The sequence below is a fragment of the Centroberyx affinis genome, unplaced genomic scaffold (assembly GCF_046629955.1).
Source record: "Centroberyx affinis isolate AG114_WGS23_722 - 3 ecotype Tasmania unplaced genomic scaffold, CSIRO-AGI_Caff_v1 ptg002428l_1, whole genome shotgun sequence".
Classification (NCBI taxonomy): domain Eukaryota; kingdom Metazoa; phylum Chordata; class Actinopteri; order Beryciformes; family Berycidae; genus Centroberyx; species Centroberyx affinis.
Genome location: NW_027280673.1, coordinates 172,297 through 192,288, shown reverse-complemented (window position 1 = coordinate 192,288; position 19,992 = coordinate 172,297). Strand labels below are relative to the sequence as shown.

At 45.0% G+C, this 19,992-nt stretch overlaps 1 protein-coding gene across 2 annotated transcripts; it reads right to left on the bottom strand.

Moving 5' to 3' along the window:
- Positions 1-7,752: 7,752 nt before the first annotated feature.
- crmp1 (collapsin response mediator protein 1) lies at positions 7,753-18,142 on the bottom strand. 2 transcript variants are annotated; one of them, XM_071533769.1, is made up of 14 exons: positions 17,792-18,142; positions 15,638-15,726; positions 15,122-15,306; positions 14,812-14,976; positions 14,220-14,281; positions 13,903-13,983; positions 13,372-13,440; positions 13,142-13,262; positions 12,819-12,975; positions 10,982-11,123; positions 10,691-10,861; positions 9,457-9,636; positions 8,056-8,221; positions 7,753-7,844 (listed from the first exon to the last, which is right to left on the bottom strand). In XM_071533769.1, the coding sequence occupies exons 1-14, from the start codon at positions 18,140-18,142 to the stop codon at positions 7,753-7,755; spliced, it is 2,031 nt and encodes a 676-aa protein (XP_071389870.1). The 2 variants fall into 2 exon arrangements, with proteins under 2 accessions (XP_071389870.1, XP_071389871.1); XM_071533770.1 differs by lacking the exon at positions 17,792-18,142 and adding an exon at positions 16,822-16,869.
- Positions 18,143-19,992: the final 1,850 nt, after the last annotated feature.

The window sequence follows — 19,992 nt, the reverse complement described above, 5'->3', positions numbered from 1 at the left end:
ATAAAGCAAGCCCTTCCTCAGGACATAGCCCTCCCCAACAGAATCACTGGCTGCTTCACCCTCTTGCACTGGAACTGCTTGCTTAAAAGCACCCTGCAGTGACTCATCTTGCCCCTGAAGCTGCTTAAAGTCACCCGGCAAGTCAATGCTACACCCCTCAGGATCTGATAAGCCCCCTGACCCCACTCTTATGGTTCCTGCCATTTTCTCCTGCCTTCTCTGGCCCTTAGTCTTTCTTACTTTTGCAGGGCTCTCAGTAGAAATGTCACACTCAAAATAAGGCAACTCTGACAAAGTGTTTGGCTCAACATGAACTGGACTTTGAGAAACCTGCTGCTGGCCTTGCACCACACCGTCTCGTTCAGCCTGGCCCCCAGCACTGTCTCTGTCCCTTACTACCTGAGCCTGCCTCTGTGACCTTGTTACCACATAGACCGGCTTACAAGATTGGACTAACTCCTGCAGGATAGGAATATCTTGGCCCAAAATAACCTGATGGGCTAGACTGTGCACTACCCCGACGGTTAACAGGTAAGTCTGGCCTGCCACTTCCACATACACTGCTGCAGTAGGATAAATTCGATGATCCCCATGAACACAAGAAATGTCAAGGCCGGGACCCCCCAGCTGGCCCTGGTCCCTCAAAACAGCTGGGTGTACTAAGGTCTGCCAACTACCTGTATCTAGTAGTGCGTGAGCTGGCTTCCCATTAATTTTAACCTCAGTTATCTGCTGCTTGCCTTCACACTGAACCTCCTCATGCCCTGGTCGGGGCACAGTACAAAAGTAGGCTGGCTTGGCTTTCCTGGAAGGGCACTCTGGCTTAATATGTCCCTCCTGGCCACAAAAATAACAAACAGGCGGCTTTGCTGAAGGTTTAGGCTTACTGGGAACTACACTTTTCTCCATGAATTTAGCTGACCCTACCACTTGACCTGGACCACCGCCCACACCATACCCCACAGACCTACCCTGCATGACACTGGACTTCTGTTGTGGGTCGTACCGGAAAGCCTTGGGTCCCCGTCTAGCTGCAAGGAAGTGCTCCTCCAGCTCTGCGGCCTCTCGTGCTGATTCTGGATTGCGTTCTTTGACCCAAACTCTGAGATCGGGTGACAGGGAGCGGTAAAACTGTTCCAGGATAAGAATCTCACCAACCTGTTTCTTCATCTTCTTCTCAGGCTGCATCCACTTCTGATATAGATCTTTGAGTCGGTTGTAGAACTCTCGCGGGGTTTCGCCCGGCTGAACATCAGGCTCCCTGAATCTCTGCCTGTAAACTTCTTCATTGATTTCATATTTTGTTAATATGGCCTCTTTCACCAGTTTATAATCACATGAATCCTCAGCAGCCATAGCCACATACGCAGCACGGGCCTTGCCAGTTAGATGCGGTACCAGTCTTACCGCCCAGTCTATCTCGGGCCACTGGTAAGCCGCTGCTAGACGTTCAAATGTGGTTAGATACGGTTCGATGTCATCCCCCTCCTCCAACTTGGGAATCGCCGACTGAGCCCAGCCCCTCACTGCTGGCTCATTCCTGGTAGGGGACTGAGGAACTGGTGCTGCCTGATGCTGTGAGGAAGGTCCTGGTTGGGGCTGTGGTTCACCCCTCTGCTGCGTCTCTAACTCATCTCTGAGGCTGGTGACTTGGACCTGCACCTGCCGCCATCTTTTTTCTTGCTTGACAGTCTCCTTGTCCCACCTTTCACTCAGATCACTCTGGAACTGAAGACATTTCTGCAACATGCTGACCATGGAGTTCATATCTGCTGACACCAGTGGCTCCTCCCTGGACTGCGTAGCTAGAGGAAACCCCCCTGTACCACCCTCCTCCAGGCTCTCCACCGGTGCAATTTCCCCCACCTTGACCTTTGACTGAAGTTTCGGCCCCATGCTTGCTCCTTTATTGTGTACACTCAGGATGGTGACGTCGCATCCCACTTCTGACACCAAGTGTAACGGTTTCTGTGGTGGAGTACCCCTTACATACTGCAGGATAGCAGCGGCTGCTGAGATGTACCACGAGGAGGAAGAAGCACAGCATCCACTCAGACGTCAAGTTCATCAAAACTCTTATTTACTGCACTTTTGACATGGCCATATTTACAAAGACAAAACAGCAATACAGAGGGACAGGGATTCCCCTCTACCCACAACCAGGCCACCCGACAACTGAATACCCCCCGGTATATAAATGCCCTGAGCCCAACCACTGTAAATCCCAATAGGGCTGACATTTACAAGAAAAGCTGCAACAATATATACCTATGTTAAGTACTTAACATTTTATCTTTACACACTCTTTTCCAACACCATATAAACATTTACATTTTGCCCAACTATACATTTAACCCCTAAACAATCAGACACAATTTAACTCCCTTACAACCTCCCCCCCCCCTCTCCTCAGTCCACTTGGTCTCCCCCCAATAAGGCTGATTGAAATCACCAGGGCCTTGTCAGCAGCACTCTCATGGGCGCGCCTCCACGACAATGCTGAAACAGGAAGTACACCTCAGAGAGAGAGTGGATGATCAGAAACAAACCCGAAGCACAAACAGAAACATCTCTTGAAAATAATCCAGCTAATGCATTAAACTAAATAGGATCCATCTTTAGTAAAACACAACACCAAAAGAATAAACAAAAGAATGAAGACTTAGTGTCTGAATGTATACATATACAATGTATGGAAATATATGTGTGCATAGAAACGTACACCTGTTTAGTGAGGGGCTGCATGCGGATCCCTCACACCCTTATAAAACCATGCAGAGCAATCATCAGAGCCAATGACTCCCATGGCTGCAAATACTGTTACAGATCCACCCCATGTTTAACATTTTGCAACAATGTGGGTTGAAGGCATCCTTTAGATTTCACCAAAAGCAAACCCATCCACATGTGGGGAAAAGGGTGAAAGGCGACTCATCAGACCATATTACTTTTTCCTTTGCTCAGGGGTCCAGGTGTTGTACTGCTTACACCAGGTTATGCCTCTTTGTGTGTTTGGATCCAGCTGTCATAGATACCAGCTTTGTGAAGCTCACAACGTACATAAAGTTTGTTGATTCAATTCTGAGGGAAAGGCCGTAGCTTTGTGGTGTTTAGCACCTATCCTGTTACGTAGAGGTGTCCTGGTGACTCACGGCCACTCTAGACAATGCTTGTGATTCCACCAGACGCAGATTTTTGCCAAAAGATTAAAAGCGGTTTTGGACCACATTATCGATGAAACCCAAATTGGTTTTATGAGGCATAGACATATATCTAATAACATCAGGCTTGTGCTGGACCTTATTGACTATGCTGATCTTTGCAGTGATGATAGTTTTATTTTGTTTCTAGATTTCTGCAAGGCATTTGACACACTTGAACACAACTTTATATCTCAGGCCTTGGAGAAATTTGGTTTTGGTCCTTACATTTGTGCAGCTATCAACACTATGTATAAGAATGCAAATTGTTCAATTAAACTGTATGCAGGCACCTCTCCTAGATTTGACTTAAAACGCGGAGTCAGACAAGGCTGTCCTGTCTCGCCTTACCTGTTTCTGATTTGTGCTCAATTACTCTCTGACTTCATTAAGCTCAGCCCCCTGAAAGGTATCACAATAGCTGAAAATGAGATCATAATTAGTCAGCTGGCTGATGATACCACTTTATTTTTAAAGGATGCTTCACAGGTTTCAGTCGCCATTGATACTATTAAGACATTTTCTAGTGCCTCTGGGCTCTGTTTAAATATCAGTAAGTGTGAGCTGCTCGCCCTCAAAAATTGTAATGTTTCCTCTATCTCTAACATTCCTGTGAAAGATTCAGTCACTTACCTTGGAATTGTTATTAACAAAAACAAAGACACTAGATGTTCTTTGAATTTCAACCCCATCATAGGAAAGGTACAGAAAAAACTAAATTTATGGCTTCAAAGGGATTTATCCCTTAGAGGTAGAATTTTGCTATCAAAGGCAGAGGGCATATCCCGACTTACTTATGCAGCCTTATCTCTAGATGTGAACAAACAGACCTCTATGGCCATTGATAACATACTTTATAATTTTGTATGGAGAAACAGAATACACTATGTTAGAAAATCAGTCTTAATGAACTCCCATGAACATGGTGGCCTGAACTTTCTTGACTTTTCCACCCTTAACAATACTTTCAAGATAAATTGGATTAAACAGTTTCTTAGAAACCCAACTTCAATTTGGAATTTTATCCCTAATTACTTGTTTTCAAAACTTGGAGGCCTTAAATTTGTTTTACTTTGCAGCTACAATATTGAAAAAATCCCCTTAAAATTGTCAAATTTTCACAAACAAATGCTCCTTGCCTGGTCTTTACTTTATAAACATAATTTTTCCCCCCACAGATACTACATCTGGAACAATAGAGACATATTATATAAACACAAATCGTTATTCTTGGAAAACTGGTTTGTCCATGGAATTTGTCTGGTTAATCAGCTCCTCAATTCTAGTGGCGCATTAATGTCATACTCCGAACTTCTAGACAACTATGGTATTCCTATACCTCCAAGGGAATATGCCTTAGTTTTTGATGCAATCCCTTCTGGTGTCTTAATGCTTCTTAGAAACTCAGTAGCATCAGAACTGACTTTACTACCACTGGATCCTGTTGTTACTAGTGTTGGTCGGATCTGTTTCTCCTCTAAAAAGTGCAATAATAACCGTGATATACGAGCTTTATTTCAAAGAGAAAGGGTCTCTGTTCCAAATGTAGTCTCTTACTGGAATAATTTTAATTCAGACCTGAACTGGAAGAAAATCTGGTGCTTACCTTCTAAATATATGGTTATAAATAAGGTTAAGGAAGTGTCTTTTAAAATGATTCACCGTTTTTATCCCTCCAAGATGTTTCTACAAAGATATAAAAAGGACATTGAAGTGGACTGCTCATTTTGTCAACTGGTACCAGAAGATATATGTCATTTATTTTGGTCATGTCCCCACTCTTGCATTTTTTGGCAAGATGTTTGTACATTCATTTCCCACTGTATTGATTCTGAATTCTCCCTTTCCTATGAAAATGTATTGTTTGGTTTTTTTACTTACACTTCTACCAAAGCAGATAAATACTATATCATCAATTTGATTCTTTTACTGGCAAAATCACATATTCATAAAGCTAAATTTTCCAATCATAAACCATCTTTTTTAATCTTTGTAAATGAAATCAAACAATACATTTCTACAATCCTATATTCTAAAAATAGGAAAGCTATTAAAACTATACATTTATGTACCCTGTATAACATTTTTGTAAACTGATTTATGATTTCTGTCAGTGTTCTGATCCCCTGGCTTTACATGTTTGTTTATTTATTTGTTTACCATGCTGTTTGTTAATAAATGAATAAAAAAAAAAAAAAAAAAAAGATTCCACCAGACGCGCCGCAGCGCGTTTCAGAAGCGTCACAGAAGCGGCTCTCCGCTCTGCTCCGCTAAAAATACGCGCCTAGTCTATTTTTGACGGAAGCCGCGTCGAGCCGCGTCAAGCTGCACAGAGCAGATCGAGCTGGGCAGGCAGACACAGGAACGGTAGAGCATCCGGTGAATTTTCAAAATAAAACACCCTGTGCAGACTCCCGATCGTATATCACATCATCTACGTTATAACCGAGGAGAAAAGGAGAAGAAATGCAAGTGTTCTCCTCCTGCTACAGGCACTGTATGTGAAATATAGATACGAAATAATTATGAGGATGAATGTATTTTTAACAACTAAAACACAGCCACAAATCTTTCATCCATGTCGTTCATAACTGGACTTAACTTTGTCTGTAGGCACAGCACAACAAAGTAGGAAATAAAAATAAACAGACAAAAAAAGAAACCATTTAACTACGTAGCCGCGTAGAAGCGTAGAAGCACAAAAATCAAGGAAAAATGACCAAATCAGCAAGTTGGCCAGACAAAACGCTCCGCTCCTGAAACGCTCCCGGTGTGGTATGAAGCCGTGCAGAGGACGGAACAATACTGCGTCGCAGCCGGAACGCGGCGCAGCCGCCCCCTGTGGAATCCAGGCGTCAGTGGCTTGTGCCATGTAAACGCCACATTCAGGGTTCAAGTCGGGCTCGGGAGCTTTGTTACATGTCATCTCTAAGTGTCTGTCTATCCCTGCTGGAGAGCTTTGACTCACGACCGCTGTTCCTCTTTGCCAGTGCAGGTTGTGCATGTTTGACACATTTTGTCGTGACTGATACCTGCAATTTGGGCACCAGCTATTTGGGTTCTTTTAAAAATACAGTGTGATTAGATTACATTCTGATTTTTATTATAATTATCTTATTCAGAAAGAAGGAAACTTTGAAAATGGAGTTTGCTCTGAATGCAGAGCCACTGGAGGTATGTGGGAGGCATTATGAGTTGTCAAAGCAACACAAGGCGAATAAACTCTCAAACAAGTATTGGTTTTATTGTCATATTTCACAACAGTCAAGTGTTTATTGATCATTAGTGATTCCATTGGAGACACCAGACAACAGCAACAAAACAGAGTGGCATAGAAACACTAAATGTACCATAACCAAGAAAACACCCAGAATTAATCAGATCAAATAAATCAGTTTAAAAGGATTCTCAGTAAATGTGTAAAGAAGAACAGTGGGAGCTGAAGCCCTTTTACAGCAGTGAGTTGAGCATGTTGTCACAACAAAGATCTATTTCTTGCATGAGTGATTGGCAGACAACATAACTATCACACACATCATAATTCATTTTCTTTGAAACTCTATCATGTAGGTACAGTAATGTTCAAAGTGGAAATTGGTTTTGCAGTCTGAGACCACTACTGTGTTTTTTGTATTTGTTTTAACTGCTCATCTGCTTTAGTTGGTTCTCACTTTATGGGAGTTTATTGATACATTTGAATACAGTATGTGCTATTTGATGATGGAGAGGAAGTTGCATTGCTTTTATTGAGGTCATGTTATAATGAATGTGCTTGATGAATAGCTGGCTCTATCCACAGTGAGTGTTTTATGTGTTTAAAGCAAACATTTACCAATATAAGATTAGTTACAATATTTCTGTGCTGTCCAATACAATGTCAAATGTGCCTTGAATAAAAATTTTGTGTACCTCCGCTGTAACAACAAACCACAAGTAGTGCAACATCTAAAAACATGTCCATGCAATATGTACAACCAACCCACTTGAGCCACACTGAAAACAGATATTGCAAAGATGTTGAAAGGAGAAAGCCGTCATTTCTTCAGCTGTCCACCAGAGGGGTGGATAGAAGCACCATGTCTGATCAGACCCATAAGAGGTGAGATATGATGAAGAAGGAGGAGGAGGTCATGCTCATGGAGGAGGAAATGACAACATTATGATATTAAGATATTACGCTGGGTTCACATTTGGAAGGGGTCCAACACTGGTTCTGTGTGTGTGAGTGCCCGCGATTCTGAGTGAGTCTGTGAGTTTTCAGTTAGTTTGAATGAACTGGTTGATTGTAAGAGTAAAGCATTCTCTTCTTGTACTGGAAGCGTTAATGTGCAGCTGATGTTTCTTGGTGACTATGGACTCAAGGCAAGGTGATAAAATCATAAAGGTCTAAAAGAACGTCTCATTTTGTGGCCTTGGAGTCATACAGACCGTTGTACCAAAAAATACAAAGATATTCATCCGTGCCAGTGTGCTCACACTCTCAGTCATACACACACACTCACACACACTCAAGAGGTGAAACCCCAACCACACTTTGTGCACAGTCAAGTGTTCAACCAAGGCTGGTGATGTTAGAGCGACCACCAGGGGGTGCTACAATGCGGTGGCCAGAGCGACGTGGGATGTTGTCATCAATCTGCGCCCCTGAGAAATGAAGACAATATGATGTGACATTTAATTCAAGTGTCAGGTTTTTTTTTTCCAGACCCTCTCTTGTATACATTCTAGTGTTCTTCATTACAACCCTCCTTTTATTCTAGCTCATGTAATGCATCCTAATATCCCAGCTCCAACCAACATCAAAAGTATCCTCAGACCTTAAAAATGACAGTATGTGATAATATAATACTCTTACCTGATAGGCTGAAGTTGGACTGATGAAGATTGCGTATTGGTGGAGGTTGGTGAGAGGTGGGTGAGGTTTTGGCTGATGGGGCGGGAGTGATGTATTTAGGGGTGGCAGGGACGTCATATACAGGGCCATCATACAACCCACGAGTAACACCTTGCCTGCCCTTCAGCTGGATAGTAAACACACACAGACAGAAACACAAAGCATACTTACCAGTCACACTTCAGAAACAAAATGACGTGTATAAGATTAAACACCTTAACACAGGACTTTTCTGTGGCTCATGTTGTTGTTTTCCTGGTATCACTTTCTATTTAAATGACAAAAGAATGCAACTGTACATATAGCTGAGGAATATATTTTGTAACTAACATTGGATGTTTACTGCCCACTGAATCATACTAGGGTAACCAGTTCTTAATTTGTGCCGGATCTTGCCAGAACAGGATCCGGCACCTCACGGTTTTGGACTACCTGCATTCCATATGTCAGCTGTGTGGACTATTTTGGAAAATTAGACAAGGTAAGCATGATTTTTTTTGTTTGTAAACATGTTAGCATATTCTGTAATCTGTTAGGTCTCTGCTGGGACGTAGATGACTGCGAAACAGAATTTTTTTGGAGTGCTGACCTGTAAGTCCCACAGTTAAATATGTGGACGTGCACGTTATGTTGAGTGTCCAGAAATAATTGGTAATAACATGAGAATTGGTTGACGTGAAGGGCTGTAAGCCACATCACTGTGGGCATTTCAAAACCAGCACGGTCCAGCTGAGTGTCGCGTTTAGGCCGACTTCTAGCTGCACCACGACACGTTTTATTGCATTATTCGCTGACATTGTTTCCTATATTCAAAATCGATATCCTATGAAAGTATTTGTATTGAATATTGATGTGTAACTACTTGAGCCAGAATTTCTCTGGTAAATGGTTGAAGCCATTGCAGTTTCCTTTATGTATGATTAGGATGTCTCATAGTAGCCTATGTGGCCATTTTTATGTTGTGCACAGTGCAGTTATATCTTTAGTCTACTACTTGAAGGGCAGGTTTTTAAAAATGAGCATTATGTAGCCTATGCAATAATCAAATATTGTTATAGGTCCCCAGTAGTCGGAGCTCTAGGTCATATAGTTGGTCATTTAGTAATGTTTAGGCTGTTATGTCTACAGTAAGCTGTATGGCTGTACTGAGCACCACCGTGCCTCCAATGCGCATGCTGTCTTGATATGTTCTGGAACCTTTTCCCTCCAGACCGACTCACGGGAACACCGACCACTTGGTGGTCCGGGACCTCATCATTTACAAATTAAGCACTGAGGGTAACACTTTTTAAACATGACAGGGCACCGCAGTGAAATATTGCTTTATAAGTGTCCGTCTTTAAAGCCACCTATGTACTGTACCTGGTTCCTGAACTTAATGCGCTGGTAGGCGTAGCCCGGGAAGGGCTTGCGGGGAATGAAGCGGCCAGTGCCCTGCTGAGCCTGCAGTGTGCCTTCCTCATATACCAACTGACCCTGACTTAACACCAGCACCGGACCTCCACGGCACTCCAGACCCTCGAAGATGTTGTATTCCAAAGCCTGTGTGGGGTGGGATACAAGCAATAAAGAGAGAGAACAAGATGGAGAGTAAGAATATAGGATTTAAGAATATAGGATTCATTCTATTTGGAACTGTGATTCCATATGCTGTATGCTGTACATTTTCAGATAGCATCATTGCATCAGGAGGGTGGAATGGACCAACAGAGGGAAGGAGAATGAGACAGAAGACTTAATAGGTGCAGTAAATTGCAGGCAAATGAGAAAAGTGGGGATGAATAAGTGGGGGAAAGGCTGGAGGCATATAAGGAGAACGACAATGTGAATATAGGGGGATGGGCAGAGAGGTGGTAGCACAGAATGGGTGAGGGGTGGAGAAGGATTATAACCTAAAGCCGGCACCAGTCTGGATTAGGGCCTTTGAGAGTGGCAGAGCAGACTGAATACATTAACCAGTGTTTACCATCTTCACTGTATAATGTCACATTGCTCAAAGAAAAATTTCACCTCTGATACCATTGTCCTGAGTTTGAATTTGCCTTTTTCTGTCTTCAAAGTTCAAAGATAAACCTTACAATCACCTGCCAAAGAGCATTTCAGCATTGTTTATACATATAACCTTTACACCTGATGGTGTTTGTAAGTAATGTCACCACTGCACCTAACCAGTATGGTATCATATTGCTGACAGTAATTGCAAGCTTGGCTGAATATCAAGCTGCAGTCTGACTTAGAAGTACATTCTGGGCTTCTCTCTACCTCCTCTGATCTCTGACTTGGTCTTTTATCCCATTTCACACTCTGCCATCTCCCATATGCAATACTTCCTGCGGTCCCTCTCCTCCCCCCTTCAATCCTTCCTCTGCCTCTCCTCCCCCAACCGCTAGCTCTATATTTATAGATGAGTTGAATTGTCTCTCACTCCATTCTTATCATCATCATCCCTCCTCTTACTCCTTTAAGAATTTACCCCTCTTCCCTTTTCTCTCACCATCTCTCCTTTCCCTCTCTACCCCTTTTCACTCCCAGCCTTTCACTCCACCTCTCCTCTCCCCTCCCTCCTGCTACCCTGTTTCACTCTTTTTGTCCTCACCGACTGCTGAAGTTTGGCAGTGATGGTTTTGATTCTGTCAGGGTCCCAGATAACAATGTCAGCGTCGGAGCCCACCGCTATCCGGCCCTTGCGTGGGTACAGGTTGAAGATTTTGGCCGCGTTGGTAGATGTGACTGCCACAAATTGGTTCTCGTCCATCTTCCCCATGGCCTGGGAGATAGAGAAGTGGATGTTTAGAATGGTAGATGAAACAAGCAAATGTACCACACAAACACATACAGTATAGCACGCTCACAGCGACAAAGACGCACACACATACTCAGCGCTCACCACAGCCTTGTCCCAGACGAAGCCCATCCTCTCCTCCACCCCGTTGGTTCCCTCTGGGATCAGGGTGAAGTCATCCTTACCAATGGCCTTCTGGGAGACATTGTACGCACAGTGTGCGCTGCCCACCACCTGTAGGTCCCCACTGTATCAATGGCAACACAATAGCAGGAAAACATCAGTATACCCTTTATATAGCATTGATTAACCTGTCAAAGGTAATACTATCCCTGCAGATTCTTGTGAAGTCTTGAACTATAAAATACGGGCAGCAAAATCTTTGTGTTCCGATGATCAATTGAAGGATTCTTGGCTGCAAAGCTCAACGGAAGACAATGCCCGCACCCTGGAAATAATGACCGACACAGAAACAGGCATTCCCTCTAGCAGCCACCAGGTGTCCTTGTTGAGCAGCATGGTGTTGAATTACAGTACCAGTCATGTATTGGCCTAGGGCAGACAGGCCACCCAGCTGAGCCACTCAGAGTGGTGCAACACAGCTGCAGTACCATTCCCTGAAGGTTTAACTACACCACATAAAGGCACATTGCATTACTGACTTTCCCCTGTGATATACAATAGGATGAATTTCATACTTTCATCTACTCATTTGTTAATTATAGAGATTATTATGCGATAGTGAGCCATGGGATCATCCCCACTATGCCATGAGAGTGGTTATTATCAAAAGAATAGGCCTCACTGAAATGTTTCAAAGAGTTGTTCTTTTGTTCACCTCTCCGAAAACTAACCTAAAAATATACCCTGTCGCTTCAGCAGAAGCTCAAAGACAACGGCAGTGTCGCACCACCGCTGTGACAACACGGACCCGCCTTGAGGAGCGAGGGGGGAGCAGAGGAAGAGACGAAAAGGGGAGAGGAGAAGAGAGGAGGAGATAAGAGAGAAGAGGAGAGAGGAGGAGGAGGTGGAGGGGAGCACTTGGTAGCCAAGGCAACAGATGATGAAGGATTCTAGTTCCTGTGCTATTTATGGAATCGGGGACAGTGAAAGGTGTACAGCAGGATGCTCTCTCTGTGTATGGATGTGTGTGTGTGTGTGTGTGTGTGCGTGCGTGCGTGCATGCGTGCATGCGTGTGTGTGTGTGTGTGGGGGCTGATCCAGTGCACTTTGTCCATTATTTACTGCAGTATGACATTCTTGTACTCATGAATTAAAACTTCAGTCACTCTTAATAATATACTTTACTTCACAAATAGCTGTGGCTTCCAAAGGATTATATAGTGCCTTTGCATTGTCGAGTCTCTCTCACCTTTTCTGTCTCGCTCACTCCGTCTCACTCTTTCTATCCCTCTCTTCCTTACACACACACCTTTTCTTTCTCTCCATCGACATGTATCTTTCTCTTTCACTGATGCTCTCGTTCTGAGTAGAAGCAGGTTTGACATTGTGCATTACACCAGCAGGTGTTTGTGGTGTGAATACCAAACTAACTTCTGAGGACAGACAGTGAGACTTAGATCCTTGCAGGTGTCTCCTTGGATATCATGGAGCTGATTTGCATTTCACATTGTGCAGAGGCTATATCAGTGATTTAAGCACTTTGACTGCCTTCATACTGCATAAATGTGATCAGAGTTTCACGTGTTCCAGTATTAATGAAATATTCTCTGTTCATTAATCAAGATTTAGCAATATTTACACAATTTTTCCATAGCTTTATCATTACATAAAACACTATGGGCTAGGTTATAACAAGCTCCTGGTTCCTGTTCACCGCTCCCTACATTACAAGACGCCCTGGGCCGAAAAGGTTTCTATACCCCTTGTATGCAATAATGGTCGAGTTAAATCTTTGCCTCTCTATAGAACTGTATCTTACCAGGCCAGCAGTGTGTGGAGGTGGTCTGGGGTTGTGGGGTCAGGACTCAGAGGCGGAGAAGTCACATAGGCAGCTGCCTTGGCCCAGTTCTTGCTCCAATAGTGAGAACCGTCAGCGGCCAGGCTAGCTGTAATTGGCTCCCCAAAAACTACAGAACCTGTGGAGGAAGATAGTGGGTGACAGGGAGGTTGAGAGTTTACCAGCTATGCCAACAGAACATTAAATTGACACCGAAAGAATAAGTGAAAGAGAATCAGAAAATTATTAACTTGATGTGCAAAGTTGACCAGAAATAGGAAGCGGATAAGAAAATAAGAGCCGACCTTTCCTCCGGGCCTGGGTGACAGTGTCGGCTGCACTCTTGCTCATCACCTTGGTGATGTAGACAGGACAGTTGACACGGTTGCCAAGGGTGATGGCACGGAACACCGCCTCAGCCTCCAGCTGCATGGCAAGAAGAGAGGAAACATTCAAGTCTATAAAATGATGAAGGGATGTATGGATGAATGGATGGATGGATAGATTTAGAAGGGGAAAGAGAAAATGAGATCACCTCTTCAGGACGACTCAGAGGATGGCCTTCAGGCCCAGTGATTCCCATGCCGAGGATTTTCCTCTGTTCCTAGACCACAAATAAAAATATCCTTTATTGTCTTCATCATCATTACCACCACAGCCACCATTTCCATGAATCAACATCACCGCTTCCACTATCACTTATCACCCTCACTTATCTTTATCTGCATCATGGTTTTCACCGCAATTGTCCCCAAAATCATTATTATCACCATTATCATCAGGACCGCCATCCCCACCACCACCACCACTATCATCGTTGCTGTCATCAGCATCAGCATTATCACCGTCACCACTTTAATCACCGTTACATCATCATCATTAGTATAATCATGGTCAGCAGCCACGGTGGCCTCTGATAAACCTGTCATCCTCAGCAGCAGCATCAGCATTAATCCTCTCGCTCAGAGCCGCGGCGTTATGTAATATCTCCACTGCAGTGGACACTGTAGGGCAGTTGACACTCTTCAGTGAGAAACAAAAATAGAGGGGGTTCGAGGGCGCCTACCTGAGCAATCAGGTCTCCGTTCTCAGCATGAACTAAAACCACAGCACCCAGCTCCTTCAGGAAGGAGAAAGCCTCATACAGCTGTGGGGGGGATGAGTCAGAAGGAGAAAGATTAAGGGAAAAAGGGAGACAAAGACCAAGACAGACACAGAGACAGAGTTTTGAAGAGAGGACGTGTGAGAAGAGAGGAAATGTATAACAAGGAAAGAACAACGAGAGGCTATCATTTCACATGCGGAAATATCTGTGTCCTTGTGTCATTGTGGTTTTTAGTGTCCCATGTGTGCCATTTGTGAAGATGATAGTGTGAAACCAACCTGAGTGTCTGTCATCTGGTACACATCCTTATACGCCATGTACACTTGGAAGGAGTTGATACCTGACAGAGGTGGAGAGGGTGGCGTTCATTTACTCACAACAGGAAGGGGGAAATGGAAAAATCAGAAACATGCATTGCACAGTCAAATTGTGTGACCATAGCTAAGATAAAGCATAAAGTTTCAAGAAATTAAATGTATGAAGTCAAGATTATAGCCAATTTCAAATTTCAAAATCCAAACCTGCCCTATATGTCTAAAGCGGGGTCAGCATGTTTTTGCCAAACATCTAAGCCAAGACTTACTCCCTTGTTTTGTATTTTCCCCAAAACGGAAGGCGACTTTTTGCTCAAAACAGATTACAAGAGAATTTCACACACTGCCACCATGACAGCACAGTAATGACAACAATGGATTTCCACTGTGCCTCCAACATAAGAGGATTCTGCACTGGGCCAAATTGTTTCTAAGTCTATCCCTATTGTTCTTCTGAATTGGGACCAAAATAGGGATGGCTATGGAACTGAAACCAGAATTACATCAACCACCACAGCTACAAAATACTACAGAATTACCACAGACTAGACTGTACCTTTCTCCTGCACCAGCACCTCCAGTTCCTCTTTGACGCCCTCATGCCACTGGGGGATGTCCACGTGGAGGGAGTAGTCGCAGCACGCCTTCCTATCTGCAGCCTCCTGCCAGCGCTCAAACGCCTCCAGCAGGCTGTCCCCCGGCTGTGGGCTCACATGGTCAACTGACAGGGGGCAAAGGTCAAAGGTTAGTATGGGATGGACTGTGCGGGTGACTAAGCTTTGGCATGCTTGAATGCATATGTGGATACATTTGTGTATGTATGTGCGTGTGTGCTGCCGAGTGTGTATACACGCAGCCACACTCACTGATCATGGTGGTGCCCCCAGCCAGCGCAGCCTTGGTTCCCTGGAGGAAGTCGTCAACAGGCTGTGTGCCCAGGTAGGGCTTCATCAGACAGGTGTTCACATCGATCCCCCCCGGTATCACCATACGGCCATTAGCCTCGATCACCGTCACGCCCCCCGGAACTACCAGGTTCTCCCCCACCTGCCTGCCGAGGATCGAATACAGACATAGAGAGAGAGAGAGGGGCGGAGGAAAGGAAGGAGAAAGGGAGGAACGGTGAGGCAGAGATGTAACCGGGAAAGATGGAGAGAAGGAAAGTTGATGGGTGTTGGCGCAAAGGGGTTGTGGAGGATGAGGGGACAGAAAAGAAGAAAGGAATGAGGAAGTATGAATGCGGACAGGTTATTATCAAGGTCATTATCGACAAGAAAATATAAAGAAAAAAGAAAAAAAGATATCATGACTATGATATATATCTGTATCTCTGTGCCTCTGTGTTTCTTTGACATACTGTATTTTGCTCCTTATATACGCACTTGATGAGCCCATCCTCGATGTAGACGTCCGCATACAGAGACTGGTCATCATTGACCACTCGCCCTCCTTTGATCAACAGCCTTTCACTCTGCAGGGGAGAGGGATAGAGGGATGGAGACAGGGAGGGAGGGAGGGAGAAGGAGAGGCGGGTTGTTCTCAGTTATGACATTTCAGAATATTGCACAATCAGTTATGTAATGCATGACATTTTGGCAATGCTATGACCAAGTGCAGAAATGTCTAATCACAGAAGTGGCGTGCATGGGTGGGGTCTCACAGCAACTACTATTAATCCTATATCTGCCTCCTCCTCTTTTCTGCATTCAGTGTAGAGCTGCAAACCAGTACATGATCAGGTTAGCAGCACAATCAAACACCGAATAGTTAGAAGCACAATGATAAAAGAGGCACATGTCTCTGACACACTACAGTACATGCATCCACACCCTCTCCCGCCATGGAGGATGCCTGGCAACTGCACAAGGAAGATGTTAGGTCTCCATGGTAACCGTCGATCATCCATGGTTCGAGATGACGGTAGCTGACAACCCTGCTGAATACTTGGCTAGCCAATAAGGATGCTTACAAATGGAGAGATTTGAAAACATCAAAGCGCTCTGGTCTTGAAGATGGAGAGTTTAGCTCTATGCATTCCTTTATATCTACCCCATGAAATCTAACACCTAGTCATGTCAATGCTTATTGCATTCAGCTTTTAATTTGGCCCTTCAATACTTTGGAATGAGAGAGGAGGCATTCTGTGCTGCAGAATGCACATTTCAACATAACTAAACAGGGATGCTTCCCTTTGCAAGAACCCAGTCCCAGTCCTCTGTGTTGTGTTGTGCTGTGCTGTGCACGTCATTGTCTCTGGACCCTGTGCAACCCCTGTTCGACCGTCACATCGCGTCATATCAACAGAGTTAATCTCTTTGACAGGCGGCGTGATTACACAACCCTGTCCAACCCTGGGCGAGAAGACGCGCTCGATTTGACGCACACTGGTCGAGAATCGTCACCTCTGTCTGTGTCTTGGTTCTGCTGTCTCACACAGTAGATGGGCCTTCTGCTCTTTGCCGCCACACTAAGAATTTAATCCCCTCTGCCGGCATTGGGAGCAGGGATTTGCAGACTAGCGGAGAGCCTCTCCGGCCAATGCGGCCAGCCAGGCCGGGTCTCTTACCGTCAGATGGGGGATGCTCTTCTTCCCCTGGTAATTGGTCCCAGACATGCTCTCTCTGTCGCTCTGCCCCCAGGCAGTCAACGCAGAAGCGGGTAGCGGTGACTCCGGCGCCCTGCGCTGCGTTCTGCGCCCCTTTGTCTCCCCCGATGTGTGTTGGTTATTGTTTCCGTGTGTATGTGTGTGTGAGAGAGATTGGGAGAGCGGTGGATCCGCCGCCGTACGGCTGCGCCAGGAAGCGTGGAGCGCGCCTCACTCACCGGGCAGAGAAAGGCGGATAACGAGAAACTGTCGTGCGTGCGCGCGTGCGAGAGAGCGAGCGTCTATTTTGTGGCGTTCACGGCACGAGAGAGATGGTGGAGGATGGAGCGCGCCCCCCGCACGTGAGAAGAGAAAAACAATACAACGAGGGATGCCTGTCTGTCGCTGTTCAATTCAGCACCAGGGACTTTAAGATGAGTGTCTGTCTCGACACGCTTCAAACATTGCCATGTTTTTGGAGTGGTTGTTTTGTTAGAGCCATTTAGACCTAGGTCAACACGTAGGATGGCCAAACTGCAATGCAGCACAAAAGTTAATCATATATGCAGACAGCATCAGCCTCAAACATATCCTGAAAACGTGTTTAAGAAATAAATCACTAAGGCGTCCAGTTGTTTGCTGCGTTTATAACACGACGCCAACACACAATTTTTAGCGTAGGCCTAGCCTATTATTATTTTTTCAATCAATAATAATTAAATAATAATAATTAGATGTTGCTCTTTTCGCAATAGACTATAGCTCTTCAACAGCAGCTAAACAAAGTGGTTCCTAAGGTGTGAGCGTTTTGCTGTTATGGCATCAAATTAACTGTTAAGCATGCACAGGTGTGCATTTATCGAGTATTTTAACGGCTTCATACGTGACTCAGGCAATCAGAACTGCAAACGCCACAAAGAAGAAAGCCTGGAAATGAAATCTTCAGCCCTACCTTCCCGTTTTGGTTTTCCTTCCAGGAGGAATATTTGACCTCAACACCGATGCGTCCGTCGTCCCTTTCCCCGGGCGAGCTGACCGGTGACCCGCCCCGGGCCTCGCTGGGCGTCTGGCTGGTGGGGTCACCAGCGTCCAGGAGCCTCTCCCGGCTCCCACTCCTCGGGGTGCGGCTCCCCTTTCTCCCCACCGCGTAGTTGTCGAAGTCTATGGTCTTGCTTTCAAACGCCCCCTCCACGGAGCTGAACATTCCGAAGGATTTCCGCTGGCTCGGCCCGGTGGTGATCGGTCCCGCCAGGTAGACCGGCAGCTCATCCTCCCGGTTCCACTGCCTCCTGCAGTCGGACATTGTAACTTCCACGGCAGACGAGGACTTCCTCCGAGCCGAAACGATGGAGACAGCCTCGCTTGTTGTCGCTTGTGTTATTTCTAACCGGGTCACGGCCAGTCTCGCCTCTCAGGCAGCCGCTCTCAGACACGGTGGTGCTGTGAACTGTGAAATGCAACTCTCTCCAGGCTACCCAAAGATGCTGCTGCCTGTTCGCACACACGCGCACATACACACACACACTGAAATGATGCAGTGCTCCAGATTCGGCTGAGCTGTGGAAGGAGTGGCGGAGTGTGTCAGAGTGAACTAGTTTTGATGTGAAGCATTAGCGCCGCAGGAGCCCAGTTAGAGACCACATGCACAACACATACACAAATAGAGAGAGAGAGAGAGAGAGAGGGAGAGAGAGGGGGGGGGATAGTCTCTCTCTCTCTCTCTCTCTCTCTCTCTCTCTCTCTCTCTCTCTCTCTCTCTCTCTCTCTCTCTCTCTCTCTAACCCTCCATAAAGTGGGGGATGGCACTATGCGTGCTGAGCAGGTCACAGCTTCAGTGGATTAAAGCAGCCAGTCTCATCTTTTAACCCACATCTGGAGGACTAGACAGATTGATAAATGGCCTGTTGTGCCTTCAAAGTTTCCTGCTGCTGTCATGGGTGGGGATCGCTTGTCGCTTCCAAAACACTGAGGCCTTGACTGTGGGTATCGAATATGTATTGGGTGAAGGCTGCAGCAGGTGCTTTTTATCTCCAATGACCTCTATGGTCACGGGATGTTTGCTGATGCGACCAGACATTAAAAGTTGAATTCTTGTTCCAGCAGCGACAGACTGTCCTTATGATGGAGGGAGAGAGAGAGAGAGAGAGAGAGAGAGAGAGAGAGAGAGAGAGAGAGAGAGAGAGAGAGAGAGAGAGAGAGAGAGAGAGAGAGAGAGAGAGAGTCCAATGGAGACTGCGGGCGCTGTCTTTTCAGAACCTCCGCACGCGGACAGCTCCCACAGGAACAATGCCAGTTCCATCAGCAACATGAAACCACAGAGGGGCAACAAATAGGATGTAGGCTAGTTCTATGAGGATACCTGTTCTGTAACATACATACATGTACTTCACATCATATTGATTCAAAACATACAAAAAATGCATTTGTACGGTAGGGCCTACATGACATTTATTCGAAACATCTGAACTGACCAAATACATTTTGGACATAGGCCTACTTGTCAGTGTTGTCAACAGCGCATAGGAAGATAATATTCTTTCAGTGTCCATAATATATTTATAATAGACTTATTAATGAACGTCATCTGCATAAATAAATACATTTCTGCTCCATTCTAGAAACAAATCTGTAAACATATTCGAAGTTGGACTAGATTAAAAAAAAAAAACTTCAGTATGGGCGTGTGCTTTAATCCAAGAAAAGACGGCAGCCTTGGCCTGGTGGCAATGGTTATTCTTACCGACTGCTGCCATATGGGAGGGAGATAGACTCGATTAAAGGGTATATGGCTTTTGACCTGGAACCTCATGCCGATAATCTACTTAAATAGTGCTTACATTCTGACATAGGCTATGCCTTTATCGCAGTTGAAATAAACGCAGACCACTATTCAGTCAATCACTTAGCTAATAGCTACTATCTTTTTTTTTTTACTTTTAGCATGTTTTGACAAATGGTTTGTTTTGAAAATACAAGGTAGGGCTAGGGGACCGAACCTGTGCACAGACCTCATATGAAACGCTTGAATGAAAGAGTTAGTTGTTCAACTCCTTCGCCAAAGCATTGATTAGCCGTCACAGGTTTACCACGCCGGTACGCTCTCATGACCAATCAGATAAAATTTTCATCTGATGGGCATGTAGTACCGTCTAT

What these genes read in the sequence shown, in the direction of transcription:
- crmp1 (XM_071533769.1), bottom strand. Translation starts at nt 18,142, where the DNA reads ATGTCCGACTGCAGGAGGCAGTGGAACCGGGAGGATGAGCTGCCGGTC. An exon ending in GGTGCTGGTGCAGGAGAAAG is followed by an intron (nt 14,282 to 14,811) that starts GTACAGTCTAGT and finishes CACCTCTGTCAG; the next exon opens with GTATCAACTCCTTCCAAGTG. An exon ending in GTCCAACTTCAGCCTATCAG is followed by an intron (nt 7,845 to 8,055) that starts GTAAGAGTATTA and finishes TTCATTTCTCAG; the next exon opens with GGGCGCAGATTGATGACAAC.